This window comes from Pseudomyrmex gracilis, unplaced genomic scaffold, assembly GCF_002006095.1.
Source record: "Pseudomyrmex gracilis isolate BER0280 unplaced genomic scaffold, ASM200609v1 scaffold_154, whole genome shotgun sequence".
NCBI classification, from domain to species: domain Eukaryota; kingdom Metazoa; phylum Arthropoda; class Insecta; order Hymenoptera; family Formicidae; genus Pseudomyrmex; species Pseudomyrmex gracilis.
This window is the reverse complement of record NW_018020738.1, coordinates 111,208-126,249: the sequence shown is the minus strand read 5'-3', so window position 1 is coordinate 126,249 and position 15,042 is coordinate 111,208. Positions and strand designations below refer to the sequence as shown.

At 41.6% G+C, this 15,042-nt stretch overlaps 1 protein-coding gene across 1 annotated transcript in view; it reads left to right on the top strand.

The window, feature by feature from the left end:
* LOC109857294 (laminin subunit alpha-1-like) overlaps positions 1-15,042 on the top strand; it is a 79,310-nt gene that overhangs the window by 1,795 nt on the left and 62,473 nt on the right. The window contains exon 2 of the mRNA XM_020433466.1: positions 222-1,261. Within this exon, the coding sequence (XP_020289055.1) occupies positions 988-1,261 (274 nt within the window). The 5' untranslated portion in view covers positions 222-987. The remainder of the gene's footprint in view (positions 1-221; positions 1,262-15,042) is intronic.

Sequence of the window (15,042 nt, the reverse complement as noted above, 5' to 3'; positions counted from 1 at the left end):
TATAAATGTAAAATGAACTATTTTAAAAAATCCATTGATATCATAACTATAAATAAAAAAATACTCTACTTATTTATTTTNACTTGTTTTTCTGTAATATTTATTTAAATATAAAGGCACACTAATCGGGACAGGCACACTAATAGGGACAGTTACCCTACTTGCTGGGAAAGAAACAATTTTTCTTCTTACAAAGAGAGAGACGTTTTTGTTTTTTCTAGACGGTATGTCGCGCTATTCAAAGGACACGGGGTGGGAGACGAGCGAGTCTCTTCCCGGTGGTGCTTCTCGCTTGTGCTCAGTTCGCTCGCGACGTCAGTGCCGGTTAGATCGCGCGACGTTGTTTCTGGCGCGTTTGTCCGCGTGTCGAGGAGAAAACTTTTGCATGTGCGTATGTGCGAAACCGAAACCGTGCGCGAACCGCTCTTCTCGCGGTGCTTTTTTTTTTTTTTACCAGAACAAAAATATTAGTGCGCGAGATTCCCTACCCTGTCTCACCTGTCGTCGGGAGAGCAACAAGTGAAAGGCGTCGTCGCCACGCGGAAGATTCGTGCCGATTCGAAACTTTATTTACTGTGCGCGCACGAGAAAAACAGGAATACGAAACCGTGATTTCGGAACGCGATCACGTGATACGAATTCGCTATCGTGAGTTCGGAGCGGTTACGCGGCCGGCGCGCGAAGAATTTTTTATTCGTCGTCGTTTCGAGATTGTTTGCGAAGTTTTTTTTCGCGACAATTTGTGTTTCGCACGTAAAACCAAAGACATTCGAGCCAGCAACGGTTGAAATTGCGAAATGAAACAGCTCGTTGCCGAGTTGACGAGTGAACGATCGAATTGAGAAAATCCGTGACGGAGGAAACGAAAAGTCGTTAAAAAGTCGCTCGAAATTCTCGACTAGCAAAAAAAAAAAACGGTGCGGCGGCGATCGCGTGTATCAAAAACACAAGTGACTTTCAGTCGATTATGTCAAAAGACGCGATCCGATGAGACGCGACGCGAGCCGGGACGACAACAAACGCGCGCTCGAATCGCGAATTTATTCTCTTTTGTCGTTAACGAGCTACGAACTATGTGAACGCCTTTGTCAATGGTCGCTTTTGTTCGATCATATCAAGAGATTCTCGCGGACCATGACCGTTGCCATGAAGAGGAAGAAGTTCGGACGAGGCGACATAACGTTACGATGTGTTTTCGTTATCGGCTTTTTCCTGATCCTGTGCACTCCGAGTGTCGTTCAAGCCCGCGGATTTCGACGTGGTGAGTACTTGCTTGTTTTCTACTTTCAATGTGATAATACCTGAGAGAAACAGACGAGAGACTGTTAGAAGATATTTTTTGTCTGCACGATAACGCAGTTAATGATAGAACGACATTATGGTCGTATCTTCTTCACATTTTTCTCAAATGTGTTTATTTATTTCTGAAAGTCTGTGACGTGAATTGTACGCGCGATTAGTGGCACATTTGCCGATAAAAGTAATTTAAGAACACGGGTAATTCTCCGGTAAGAAGAATGTCTCTATCCTCGTCATACAAAAAAAAAAAAAAAATGACCGATCATAAAATTTAACGAGTTTACGATCGGTTCTTTGTTTCAACAGTCGCAGCAAGAGATTGCTTCTGTATTTCTTTCTCTTTTGTTTTTCGTTACTCTAACGTCAGTTCTTTTTGTTTTGTTTACTTTTCTGCGCGGTCGATAATTCACAGTTTTATCTAGAAAAAAGCCTATCTGCTACTTTCCGCGTTAATTGCGAACCGAAATATATAACGACTATGATGATATTGCTCGGTGGATGATTTTGTTAACAATTTATTCCGAATATTTTTAAATCACAAATTTAAATGCATCGTCTTTTTGTGTGTTTGTCTCAGGTTTTTGTTTTATTAATGCAGATTGCGGTATCTATCGTTGTGTGACGCGATTATCGACATCACGATCATGCGCGCGGATTTACATAAAACATCGTATATAGATCGTTTATCTGTAACGCGCTTGACATTATGCTAATCAAGAGGCACGGTAGTGCCTCGTGCCAAGTTCACGCGCTCCCGTCCCTCTATTACGCAAAATTCATGCGTTTGAAAAGAAGGGAGGTTTTATTAAGCTATATTTCAGCTACGACTGAACAGATCAACTTTTTTTTAGTCTTAATTAACTCAGAACAAAAATTAAAGAGAACAAATATATTCTTGCCTTTTTTCTATGTGTCTTTTGATCGAAGATATTTGAAAATAAAGTTATGATAGAAATTTAAGTTTTAAGAAACGTGGTCGTCGTTAGACCAAAAAATGTGTGCAATTTTGTATTTCTGCTAACAGATGGCATAAAATGTATAAATATATAAATTTACAAATATACATGTAACAAATATACATATACATGTAATATATATATATATATATATGTATACAGAGAATAGATAATTTGTAACTTTTTGTGAAATTGATTAAGACTAAAGCCAGCGAGACATAGTATTTGGGCGCGTGTACTTTTTCAATAAATAAAGCATTTTCAAATGCATCGTGATTGAAAGTTGGTTACAAAAAACGCGTATTTATAAATATTGAGATTTTCAAAAATTGTGAAACGTCGCACAACATTCGACTCTTTCGGTCCCAATCACAAAAATAGTCACTCGAATCCTCGCAATTTCTAAACAAACAATAAAAAAACCTAAAGATTAAGATATAAGTTGTTTTTAAAGATGAGATTTAAGTTAAGATACAAGTTGTTTTATTATTACACTAAACGCGGGGATATATTACATGTTGAATATTTTATGATAATGCATATAGCTCCCAGCTGAGAGAGAGAGAGAGAGAAATATATTAATATCTCACAAAATATCTTGTAAGCCCTTCTCTATTTGAGGCGGAAGTTGATTACTGATACCGCATTTAAAGTTTTGCATCGTATGCAGTATCGAAACTGCTCACGACACTCGAACGACACCCACGCCATGTTAGACTACTTTATAGTCTCCGACAATATTTTCCCGAGATTAAATCTCACACACGCGGTGCATCTCTCAGTTTCTCTCTTTCTCGCTCGCGATCTAAATCCCGGTTGGTTTCCGGCGCAATTCGAAGCGAAAGCAACGACGACGCGACGGTGCGTGTGGTCTTTTAAAATATATTGTTGAAAATTCCGACGGGATCCAATGCGCGGCGATCTCGTAAAACGCGTGTCTGCTCCGAGTAGTATTAAGTGTCAGGACATTCCGCAGCTTTCTTCCTCCGGGAAGAGAAAGAGTAAGACAGAGAGAGTATAAGTGTGTGTGTCTTTGCTTTATATTTAGCGACGACCGCATCGAATCCGTCGCACGCCGCGAAGCGAGTGTGTAAACGCACCCTTTTACTCCAGGACGATCAAAGGCGTTCTCCCGAGAATATCGATCCCCTTTCACACACGTCGGGACGATTATCGCGCGCGTTCGAACCGGGAGCCGCAGAAACGGGAGAAAGTTTTTAGCGAGAGAAATTGCCAACAAAATAAAGCACGCGCGATATTCTCAATGAACTTTAATTTATAGTTTGTACTTTTTTTTGCCGAAACGCAATCTCTAAAGAGAGATCACGTTAAACTTTCGCATGTTAAACTTCTGACGTATGTTTTTGTTTCTCTCTTTCTTTCTCTCTCTCTCTCTCTCTTCCTCCCCCTTTCAAGCTAAATAACTGGACCAAAATTCCACGTGCTGAGAGCGGTTTATGTTCACGTTTTCTTCTGCTTTGCCGCGAGCGTCCTCCGAGATTCCTCCGACGCGTCAATGTATCACGTCGGTTTAGATTGTTGTGTTTCGATGACGTTCTCGCGTAGCATACCGACTGACCAAAGTGACTCATTTACGAGATAATTAACAGTCGGTTAACGACCACGCTTCAGCCATCGAGTGTTGTAATTAACTTCAGCGAAATACTTTCGTCTTTAGTGTCGTTGTTGTTTACGCTCTCACTTTCTCGTTCCTTTTCTCTTTTGTTCTCTTCTCTTCTGTTAATTTTAAACGTTTTAGGAATTTTCTTTTCTCTCGAAAGACAGAAGAGACCGCACGTTAAGAGAAGCACGTTTTTACAATGATTTTTCGTCGACGTCGTTAAATAAAAACGACGCGCGATAATTAACGTTCGGCCGTGTCGGCTGGTTCGATCGACCGATCGATCGATCGATTGATTGCTCACGTAAATCGAATGAACACGAGCCGTCACTGATCGGATCTTCGAGATATCGAGATCGAACGGTCGCACCGGCTTGTTCGCTTGCGTGTACCGCTTCCTGTTTCTGCAATACGGTCGATCGGTTCGCTCGCTCGCTCGCTCGCTCGCCCGCCGATCTAAGCGGCAAAAGCGAAATTCCATGCCAGGAATATTGCGAAATGTAATCCTCTGTCCTGCCACGCAACTGTAATACATTCTAAACATACGTGTAACGCGCAGTATTTGTTTTCTTTTTACCTAGCGTTTCGCTTTCCGCTTGTACTTAGTCAGTCGAATGTCATTTTTATCGCTAAAGCTAAATGCTCACTATATCATGCGTTTCCTCATGGTTCTCATTTCCTGTTTCTGCGATTCAATCGGTGAGTAGGTATCTAATGATTAAACCACCTTAAGCGATACGTTGCACACGCAATTCTTGCGAAATACATTGCCATATTGTACGCACAACGACTCCGTTTGCGTGTCTGGCTCAGTTTTAGAATTTTATAACGTTATTTTGTTGGTTTAAAAAAATATATTTTGTGCTCTAGACTCTTACATTTTTTTAGTTTCTTAATTTGGAAAAATAAAAAAATAAAAAATATCACATCCGATAAATTTCTTGCTTTATAAGATATAATAATATCAAAAAACAGTACATTGTTAATGTACTGTTAATTAAAAATAGTACATTGTTTTTTCTTCCTCTTTTTTTTCTGAATGCTATAATATATCTTTAACACAATCCTGATAAAAGGGAAGCGTGTGTTTGATTCAATATTTGGCGCCGCCGAATATTGATGCGATTCAGATACGCGAGATAATGTAATTGCCTCTCGCTGCGATTTTCTTCACGAGATTCTCTCAGGCCACGCGAGACGATAATGAAGCGACTGGCTGAATCCAATGAAGATAAAGGGATAAAGACGCTCCTCGTTGCGATATATCCCGAGTTGTCGAGGCGTGGAAGACGGTATCCCCCGGACTCTGTATCTAAACGGCGAAGAAGATTCGCCCGAGGAGGGATCATTAATTTAATTAGTTTCGGGGAAAGGGCGGGTTTAATCGTTCGGTCCGATGGATCGACGTGAATGCTCGTTGTTCGCGAGACTCGGAACAAGCGATCGTTTAAGAAGCTGAACTCCGCTCGAGCTTCGATCGGCGGTTATCTTTAAGAGCGTTTAACGGCGAAGTTTAAAGGAAAACCGATCGCGCGCGCAACGAGAATTTTGTCTCGATATGCTGTGCAATCAGCTCAGCTTTTTATAGTACAGACAGTAATCTTTGCGTCTCTTACACATAAATCTGTATAAAATTTAGTTTAATCTGCTAAATTCTCTTTTATATTAATTAAAATATTTTTCATGTTTCAAGCAAAATTTTTAAAAAATAGATATGTATGACTTATATTTTTTCTCCTATTTTTAAAATAAGTCAATAAAACTACCAAAGTTCTTAGTACTGTGAGTTCTTCGACCACATTTTTAAAATAACACGTCTTTTGTTTTTCGCTATCATATACTTGCAATTAGTTAGTATCGTTCTCGAAAATTGGCTGTAACAACGAACGTCAATCACTTTGACGCGTTAAAACACATCGCGGTGGTAACAGCATGAACAATCCGCGTTTGACGTTACACGTGAAACACCTGGCAAAACCGACAACGCGCGCGATGCTCGCGATGCGTCTAAAATCTACCGCGCGCCGCTCTCAAAATAATTTCATTCTTGTTTCGCGCGGGCTTCTCATTTTGTTTCTGTTTAAGTGCCAGATCGTCCGAGGCATGCAAAGTAGCGCTGTCGACGTGTTCGGATTACCGAGGGGTTCTGCGGGACCACGTGGGCGCATGTTCTTGAGAAAATGCGAGATCCGACCGTAACAAGGGCGATCTCTTTAAACCGCGCGCCGTGACTTTCGCGACTATTAAGATTCGTATCTGGTAAATTCTCAGTCCACGTTTTCGTCACAAAAAGACTTTTACGCTCAGAAAAATTTTACACCGCAATTTTACCCGCTTTGTAATCAATGTCTGAATAGAATAAAAATATACTGTCTTTTTTCGTATTTGTTTTATGCAAATAAACAAATAAATAAAAATATAATCTACGCATTTTGTGCGTACGTTGTTCCTACATGTAACAATAAATACAATTAACACTAATAAATACAATTAACACAATTATCCTAATCAAACGGATATTGATCTACTTATAAATATCACTCTGTTTTTAAAAAAATATATTAAATTTGAATTTAGGAAGGCAATTTTGTACCAAGTCATCACGATCAACTGAATTCTACGCGCAAATATGGCGTGCGCACAGATTCTAAACAAAGTGATTTTACCAGAAAAAGCTTGTGTAAATAATCACAATCGATTCTTTCGATATTGATTGTTGCTACTTTTATCTCGACACTGATTGGACGTTTCTCGGATGTTTGACTAAAGTCACGTGACTATGCTTTAGTACTTCAGTCATGTGTCTTTAAAAACGTGACTAAAATAAAGTCACGTGACTTTACTTTAGTCACGTTTTTAAAGACACGTGAGAAGTGAAAAAACAACACGTAACTCAAGTACACGTGTTGTTTTTTCACTTCTCTTTCTCTCTATTTTTTGAGTTTGATTTTTATGCGTTATTTCTTACATTTCTTATATGTATTGTATCTTATATGTATGGTATCTTATGTGTATTGTATGGTTTGTAAGATATATACTAGTTGTCATCGCGGTGACAGGTTGTGTTCACTGACACAACACGTTAAAATAATAATAATGATAGCGTTCACGTAGCGCGCGCCTGTGTTGTGCTAGTATTTATAATAAGCGTGAAGATTTGTAGATAAATTAGAAGTGCAATAGATCGGCACTTGTGCACACGCCGCGCGTACTTGCATGAAATTCAGTTGTTTATGTCATAATGACCTGGTACGGGACAACATTGCCTTCCTAAATTCAAATTTAAATATTCTGTATGTTGTCACATTATGTGTGTGTGTGTACAAAATGTTTTTCCTATTACATTCTACAACTGTCACCATAATTAGCTACATGTGTATAAAATCGAGACAACGTGGCTTCTGGTTCCCCTTTTCTCGTCGTCTAAAACTACCGTCAGACCCGAAATAAAAACCACGCTCGCGTTAAAATTGTGTTTAAGTCGTTAATTCTTTTTTAGTCCCATTTTACGAGACTGCCGATGTCTTTTATTGACGAATCGGTTACACGTATCGTCGATAAATCATTGCGAGGTTTAGCTTCCCTCTGTCGTTTCCTATGTTTTATTCGATGTAAACGATCGCCCGCGCGGGATCAGAGATGTGTATATTATAGCGTCCCATAAATTTGTTTGATGTGGGAAATTCACAAAGGATAAGCTAATTTTACACATTATAGATTTCTGAGACGCGGTTTCTCTTCTACGATTTTTATTACCAAATACCGGTTTCAAAATCCGCCGTTTGATAAATTATAATTTTACGTCTGTCACGAGCTCATCAATCAATCAATTAGTTTCGCAAGAAAGTCGTTTCTTTTTTTTTTTTTTTATCTGGTACATACTCGGCTCTCGGTGCAAGCTGTGATCGATCAGAGATGTCAATTTACACCGTTACATATACGCGCGCGTGTAATTACATTCTAACGAGTGGCGGTTGTAATTAACGAGACATTAAAAAAAAAAATCGTTGCTTTTCGTGTAGGATCGCGACGTCTCGCGGATCGACGATAACGACGCGACGTCGCCGGGCACGGGGGAGGAAACCTCGCTGAGAGAAATATAAATAAAAGAAAATACGAAAGAAACGTGTAATCGAAAACGACACGACCAATCCCGGTCATTTTCTGCCGGGCGACGCGTCCATCGACAGGTTTTGACAGAGAGCAACACGAAACCAGTCGTGCGCGCGCGAACAGGTTGCGGCGAGCGAACAGGTTCGTCGTCCAACACCTGAGCAGGTTACAAGCGCGTACATATAACGTACATCGTAAGCTACGCGGCAAAGAAATGTGTGACGCGAGCTATCCGTGAAGAGATAAAGGATACTTTGCGCGCCGCGCCGATGATAATGAATTGATCGTCCCGTTGTGAAAATTGCCGCGGAAGGAGCAATCACGCGTCGGCTTTTTCAGACGCGACCCGTTTTTCGAAGCTCGCGACTAACGGAAACTTGGTCGCACAATTCCACATTCGATAAAACAACTTCCAAATAATCCGAGATTGTTAACTTCCCATGTACATAAGAATTACATGAAATTCGATGTGACCAAAAAATACTATTTATTTTTCAACATTTGCGTAAAGAAATCAGACATATTTTAACATATTTTACATCGTCAAGTCGTTTCGCTTCTTATATTATTTGTTGAGCACACGTGACATATTTGCGTTAAATCTGCGTGCGTTCTCTCAGAGTTACGAATATTTACAATAGGCGTAAGAAACACATGACGTCTTTGTATGTCAAGAGGTTAAAGATATACAAGTGCGTGACAACAATTCGTGACATATATTTTCTTTACGTAGTTTTCTATTTTGATTTCTGATAAAATAAACGTTACAAATTACGCACTATTGTCCGTTAAAAGTCGTCGTTGTATTTGTCAATATTATCTCGCGGGTGGACTCGCGATCCATCACGCTTGATTGATGTTCCGCCTCGCGCGGATTAAACGTCGCCCCGACTGGAAATAATGATCCTTCGGTATCGCTTAAACAATATTTAATAACAGTTGTTAACGCCCTCGGAGGCGCCTATCGCGGAAAGAGATCGTTAACGACATACCGAGAGCGCTACGCGGAACGCGCTAATCAGACTGCGCTAATCGCGCCGCAATATTTCACGTCGTCAACGAGCCCTCTGTCATTTTTCCAAGTCGCTTGGAACGCACTCTGCTTGTCAGTGTTATAAATTCACGTTAGTCGAACGTTAAACACTGCATCAAAATCAAACCCTCACGTTTGAATAGCGTCGTTTAAGTGTAATTTGTTAACTAATTTTTCAATAGTTTCCTAATCAAATATTTATTTTTTTTTTTTTACTGCAATTTAACTGACATTCAAAACATACTCCTCGACGAGGAATTGAAGAACGTTTATAAGAGATTACCAAAACAAGAGAGATGCTAATTTATTACAGTTTGAAAAACATATTTTAGCGCCGACGGTTTCGAAGTAAAAATCTAATCCCGAGATTAATCACCGCTCGCCGTTTGCGAAAGCGACTCGTGTATACGCAAATAGCGCGACGTCCCACGCGAGAACGCGCCTCAGTGTCTTTTGAGCAGAATATACCTAACGAAACAATGTCCGCAGCGCGCAAGAGGTGAGTCTACGGCGGTTCTGGATCCGGTGACGAATATCTGTACAAATCCCGTGTGAGCTCACGCACACGCGGAGGCTCCCTGTTTCAAGAACAACGCGGCAGAAATCTCCCGGACGTGCCGCTTGCACCAAACTGCGCGCATTATGCGCGCGAGTAGAAGGAAAAAAAAAAAACGCAACCGGGCGTTCGTTCGTTCGCGTCGGAAAACGAGGCGGACATGCATTGTGCGCGCGTCGAGCCGCTGCTGCCGAGCGCGGCTTCTATAACTCTTCCCCCTCGCGAACTACGGGGTGTCGCTTGAATGGAGATGCGACGACAATCGTATCTTGTTTGAAGATTGTTAAGCGCGCAAAAATATTCTTTTCACGTTGCTGAAGAAACGAGAGCTAATTAATGTGAGAGAAACGGAGAGAGAATCTTTTAATTTTGTTGCATTGCATTTGTAAAAAATAAAAAATACAAATTGTGCATTCACGTAGTTTGACGTATGTAAAGCCTATGTCACACTACGGATTGGGATTGAGATTGGATTGAAATTTGACCAATCAGAAGAAAGAAAACCAATCCTAAGTTTACTGATCTTCGCTCTGATTGACCAAATTGCAATCCAATTTCAATCCAAATCCGTAGTGTGACATAGGCTTAACAATTGATATGGTCGTTCGCGATCGCGGACGCGATCTGTGACGTAACGACGATTCGTTCTGCGAATTTCGAGGAGGCCACGAGATACACCCGATACGTTTTCCGACGCGTAATAACAACCGTGCGGGGAGGCGCGTTTAAACGCGGGCGTGGTTCCCGCTCATCGTGGAACAAAAGACACAAGTGAAATTGGCCGAGAGAAGGCTTGATTCTCTCTCTCTCTCTGAAGAGAAATAGCGTTTACTGCGAAGCTATTTGTCGTCGTGAGCGATGTATCCTTCCGTTCGCGAACGCGGTATAACAGTGGCCTACTCGCCACGATGTTTCAGAACGTCCCACGACACCGAATTGTGCAGCTCAAGCGAGACGCAATCACGCGAGCGCAATAACGGTTATTTCATCGCGAGATTACAAAGAAATAATCGAAAGCGTAAATAAAAACGAGACGAGACTTGGAATATAAAACATCTTATTGCATTTTTATATTTATCTTTTATAATTACGAATTTGTTTTATTATTTGTTTCAATTACATTCTCCTCTTCTATAGTAGTCTCACAACATAACAAGAGAGAAACGTGTACAGATTGCGGAGATTCCAGAAGAGAAGACTGCGGGTATTTGTATTTGTATGGCTGTGCGCACGAAATCGGTGTATCTCTCTTTCTCATCCCTTTCCTGTGTGCTCTCTCCTCCTCTCTCCTCTCGCGCGCGACTCCGCTACGAGTGACTGATGACGACAGAAATAACCCCTGTTCCATCTTTTCGCTGGCCGGCCGGCCGGCCGGCGCAGCGACACGACGCACGTGTCTCCACACGCGTGTGTAAAAGCCTACGCAAACGCGTCGCGAACGAGGAGAGAAGACGGCGACGACGACGCGAAGAAACCGGCGTGATTTGCGTGCTGCGGCGATGCGCTGGAGATACGCTGCGTGATGCGGAGAACGACGCGGCGCCACCGGCGCCGGTGGACCGCTAGGGTGGCTCTTATTTTTGACTTTTGAATTTTTTTCGCAGCACCCTCTAGAATGGTTCCGCATGATAAAAAAATAATTCGTGAAAAAGTTCACAGACAATTAGAAAAGAGAAAAGGTGCTTCCGAGGCCTTAAATATAAAAAATTATTTAAATAATAAATACTGCTACTGTATATTGGAGTGGCTCTTACTTTCGACTTTAGAATTTTGTTCCCTTATCGGGCTGAATTTTTTTCACAAATTATGTTTTTAACAATTGGAATCATTCTCGGGGACGCCGCAAAAAAAGATGAAACAAAATTTTCACCAAGAGTAAATAAACGCCACTCTAGTGCACCACGCTCCATGCTCGATAAAGTTTGTGCCGTTGCGGTGTGTAAATACTTCTGGTAATTACCAGCAAACGACTCGTCGTTATTATTAGAATTAACGCCGTCGTTAATTTCAACGTGAAACCTGCTCTTTACGATCTGTCGCTGTGTCTTTTTATTTCTTTTTATTTCGTTTATTGTTTTTTCTCTCTAGTTTAGTCTCTTAGTTAACAGACAGTGTCAGACAGTCTTAGTAACAGACAGTGTTACATCATATCGAGAAATATTAATCGCTATTTCCGGTCGAGGAAATTTCTTTCCGGAAAGAAACGCCGCGTGTTCTCACGGAAGAGAAATTTCCCGTTCGGTTAACACGCGTGTCGTGTCTTCTCGGAAGATTTTCGAAAAGCCCCGGTATTTTATAGTTTTCCTTTTTGTCATTACAATAACGTGTTTACAAAATATTCCCGTGTGGTTTTGGCCCACATACAAGTGGACCGTGCTCGTGGTGGGAACGCGCTCGGTGGTCCTCTCATGACTAATAGTTCAGCCAGCCACACGCGGCTTGTTTTATTCGTATTTCGAGGATCGCATTCTCTCACGAAGGGAGAAAAGTACGTTTGTGAGTCTCACGAAGGGAACTGACCACGCATTCAAGTATCCGTTATCGTTCCGATACTGTAAGATGAGATTAAAAACGCGCGCGCGAGCTCATAAAATGAGCTGTCGAGAAATATTTTTCCTTTTGTGATAATGTCTTTTTTCCGTGCGCAATTAAGCCCGACATACTTGCGTTAAAATACGGATGTTGCTTGCAAGACAACGCGATTGCCGTTAAACACACATACACACACACATCTAATATTCGTTGACAATTAACACAACGATGTGTCCTTTATATCCTAATGTCCGTTAGAATTTAATGCGAATGTGATGTCGGTTTTATTTCACGAATCGCGTCGTGTAATTGTAAATCGAATTCCAAGACAAATTAATTGTTACCGCCAGTCAAACGTCGCTGGCTGTATAATATATTTTTTTTTATTAATCGTGAGCGACTAATCGACAATTATTAACAAAAGCATCTCATCTTCGTGTCGAGTTGGAATATTATCTCTTCTCCAATAATTAATTAAATGATAAATTAATTTCACGTAATATATTCCACGCGTAATACAAAGACGTCTTTTCTCTTATTTTTTCTTATAACGTTGCTCTAAATGTTCTCGTTTGTTTTAATTTCCGAGCATTTTATTTATTTTATGCGAGAAAACATGCATTACAAAGAACGCGCATTAACAGCGCGATACTTTCTCATTTTAACGACAAACGTGATAAATAGCGCGTCAACAGTAGCCGCGCTGTGAAACAAGCGCGAGGAGGTAAAAGAGATACACCCGTTTCGCTGGCAGGTTACAAATCACGACCGGCGATACTGATCGATAATGAAATATCGACTCTCTCACGAGAAAATCGAAATCGGTGGGCCGACACTTTATTGTTGCGTCACTCGTCGTGAAGCCCACACTCGATCTCTCTCTCTCTTGTGAATCGGCGCGACACGTCATGTACGTATGTATCGCTCCCGTGAAACGCGAATGGAAATTGCGGACGAGTTCCCGTGACGACACGTGCAATGAGTTAGGATCGGCGTGACGGCACAGAAACGATCGACAATAATTATAATAAATTACCGAGCGCGTAATGTATGTATTTATCGACTAATAACGCGCGCGCGCTACTTTGCATCTTCATTAACATACATCGACGTGGAAAACGTGCGCGGATTCGACGCGCAAATTTATTAGTTCGCTCGGTGAGAAACACCCCATTAAATATATATCGAAGATTATTGCACATTTTTCAGTCGTGTCGAGAAGATTTACTGAAAAAGCGAATCACTAACGATAAAATCTTGAAGATCGCGTCGTTCTCGCACGCGCGCTCTATTGCGCGAGATCAATTTTCTCGGGATTTTATACAGCGCTCTCCATTCTTCAAACCTGCTGTATCTTTTTGAGATCGCGACATCATCTCGAAAAGAAGTGCGCTGTGGTATACCTTTGGCCAAACGGTCGAGTGTGTATTTTTGCAGACACTCTATATGAGACGGCGTGAAGAAGCGACCGGGCACTTCAGGCTGTCGAAGTTAATTTTCTTCATTCGGAGCTCCCCCAAGGCTGTGTACTGTCTCCGAGTTGAAGTGCGCGTCTGGCACACATACCCGACACCGCATTTCTTAACGTCCATTACAGCCGGCTCGTGCATTTATAAGCTACTTTGAACAATCAATGGCCACTTGAACGGTCGCTTAATTATAAATTATAAACCGCCGCATAAAAGACAGAGGAAATCGCGCATGCGCTGTTGTATTAACACTGCAAAATAATGTTTTTCCTTTCGTTTTCTTTTGTAAAAAAAATTGACAAAGATAAATCGCGAAATTAATTTGTCGAGAAACGGACATCAACGAGTTCCCGTGGGATACAATCGTCATCGTCGTCATTACTACATAATATAATATGGGTGAAAAAAATCACACGCGCATATAAATCATGTGATTTAAACGTCACATCTCTCTCGACGCCGCGCCGCGTTTCATCGATTTACACGGACGTCCGGAATCACAAGTGGCGGGTTTGCGCGCCGCGAGAAATCGATTATCGATCCGGCTATTCGGTATGTAAGTGGCGTCCCGCGGCGAATATCGGGACCGAAAAACGAAAACCTGTCCGGCGCGGCCCCGTAAATTGATGCCCGTCGGTCGCGCATTCAGCTCGGATCGATTAATCAGACTCGCTCTCCGTATATATATATAGGATTAACGAGGCATGATATTAATGGTCACGCTACTCGAACGCGCGCCCGATCAAGAATTCGACGCGAACGTCACCGGGATAAGAGACGCGGATTAACAGAAACGACGGATTGGCACTCGGCCGCGTCGCGATTGTAAACGCCGAAACGAATCTGACGGCGGATTTTCGATCTCTCGTGCTCGTTGCAATTACCGCGTCGTGTTGTGATTGGTGAATCGGCAATATTGCAACTCTTATCCGTTCAGCTTACAAAAAAAATGTTTTAGAGCTTTTTACAATTGTAAATTTTATCTTTGAAATTTCACTGTGTATCTAAAATTTTTTAAGATACACAAATTTTCGCGTACAAATATTATCACACTTTCTTGTTTGTTAAAACATATTGTCTACAATGCTTGTGAGATGGATTTCATGAAATTTATGCTGAATTTAAATCGCTCACAAACAAAAACAGTTTCTGCTGCACGAGCGTCGCTGGGAGGGCTGCATCGCGAAGACCAATTACGAATGCAACAAAGAATGCAAATAGTACAATGAAAGGATTCAAGCAGCAACTACCGTAATACGCGCCGCGCGCATACACGCGCGGTAACGCAATTCTTTGTTTACACACGTCCCCGCGCACCTGACGCGGTAAACGTCAAAGGAGGACTGGCAATTGCTGCGGGTACAAAATGCACAGCCGCCGTCGCACGGCGAATAGCCGCGAGTCGCTTTTGCCGCGCGCGTACAATTTAAATGCCGTGAGCGCGACGCGAACGGCCACGATGA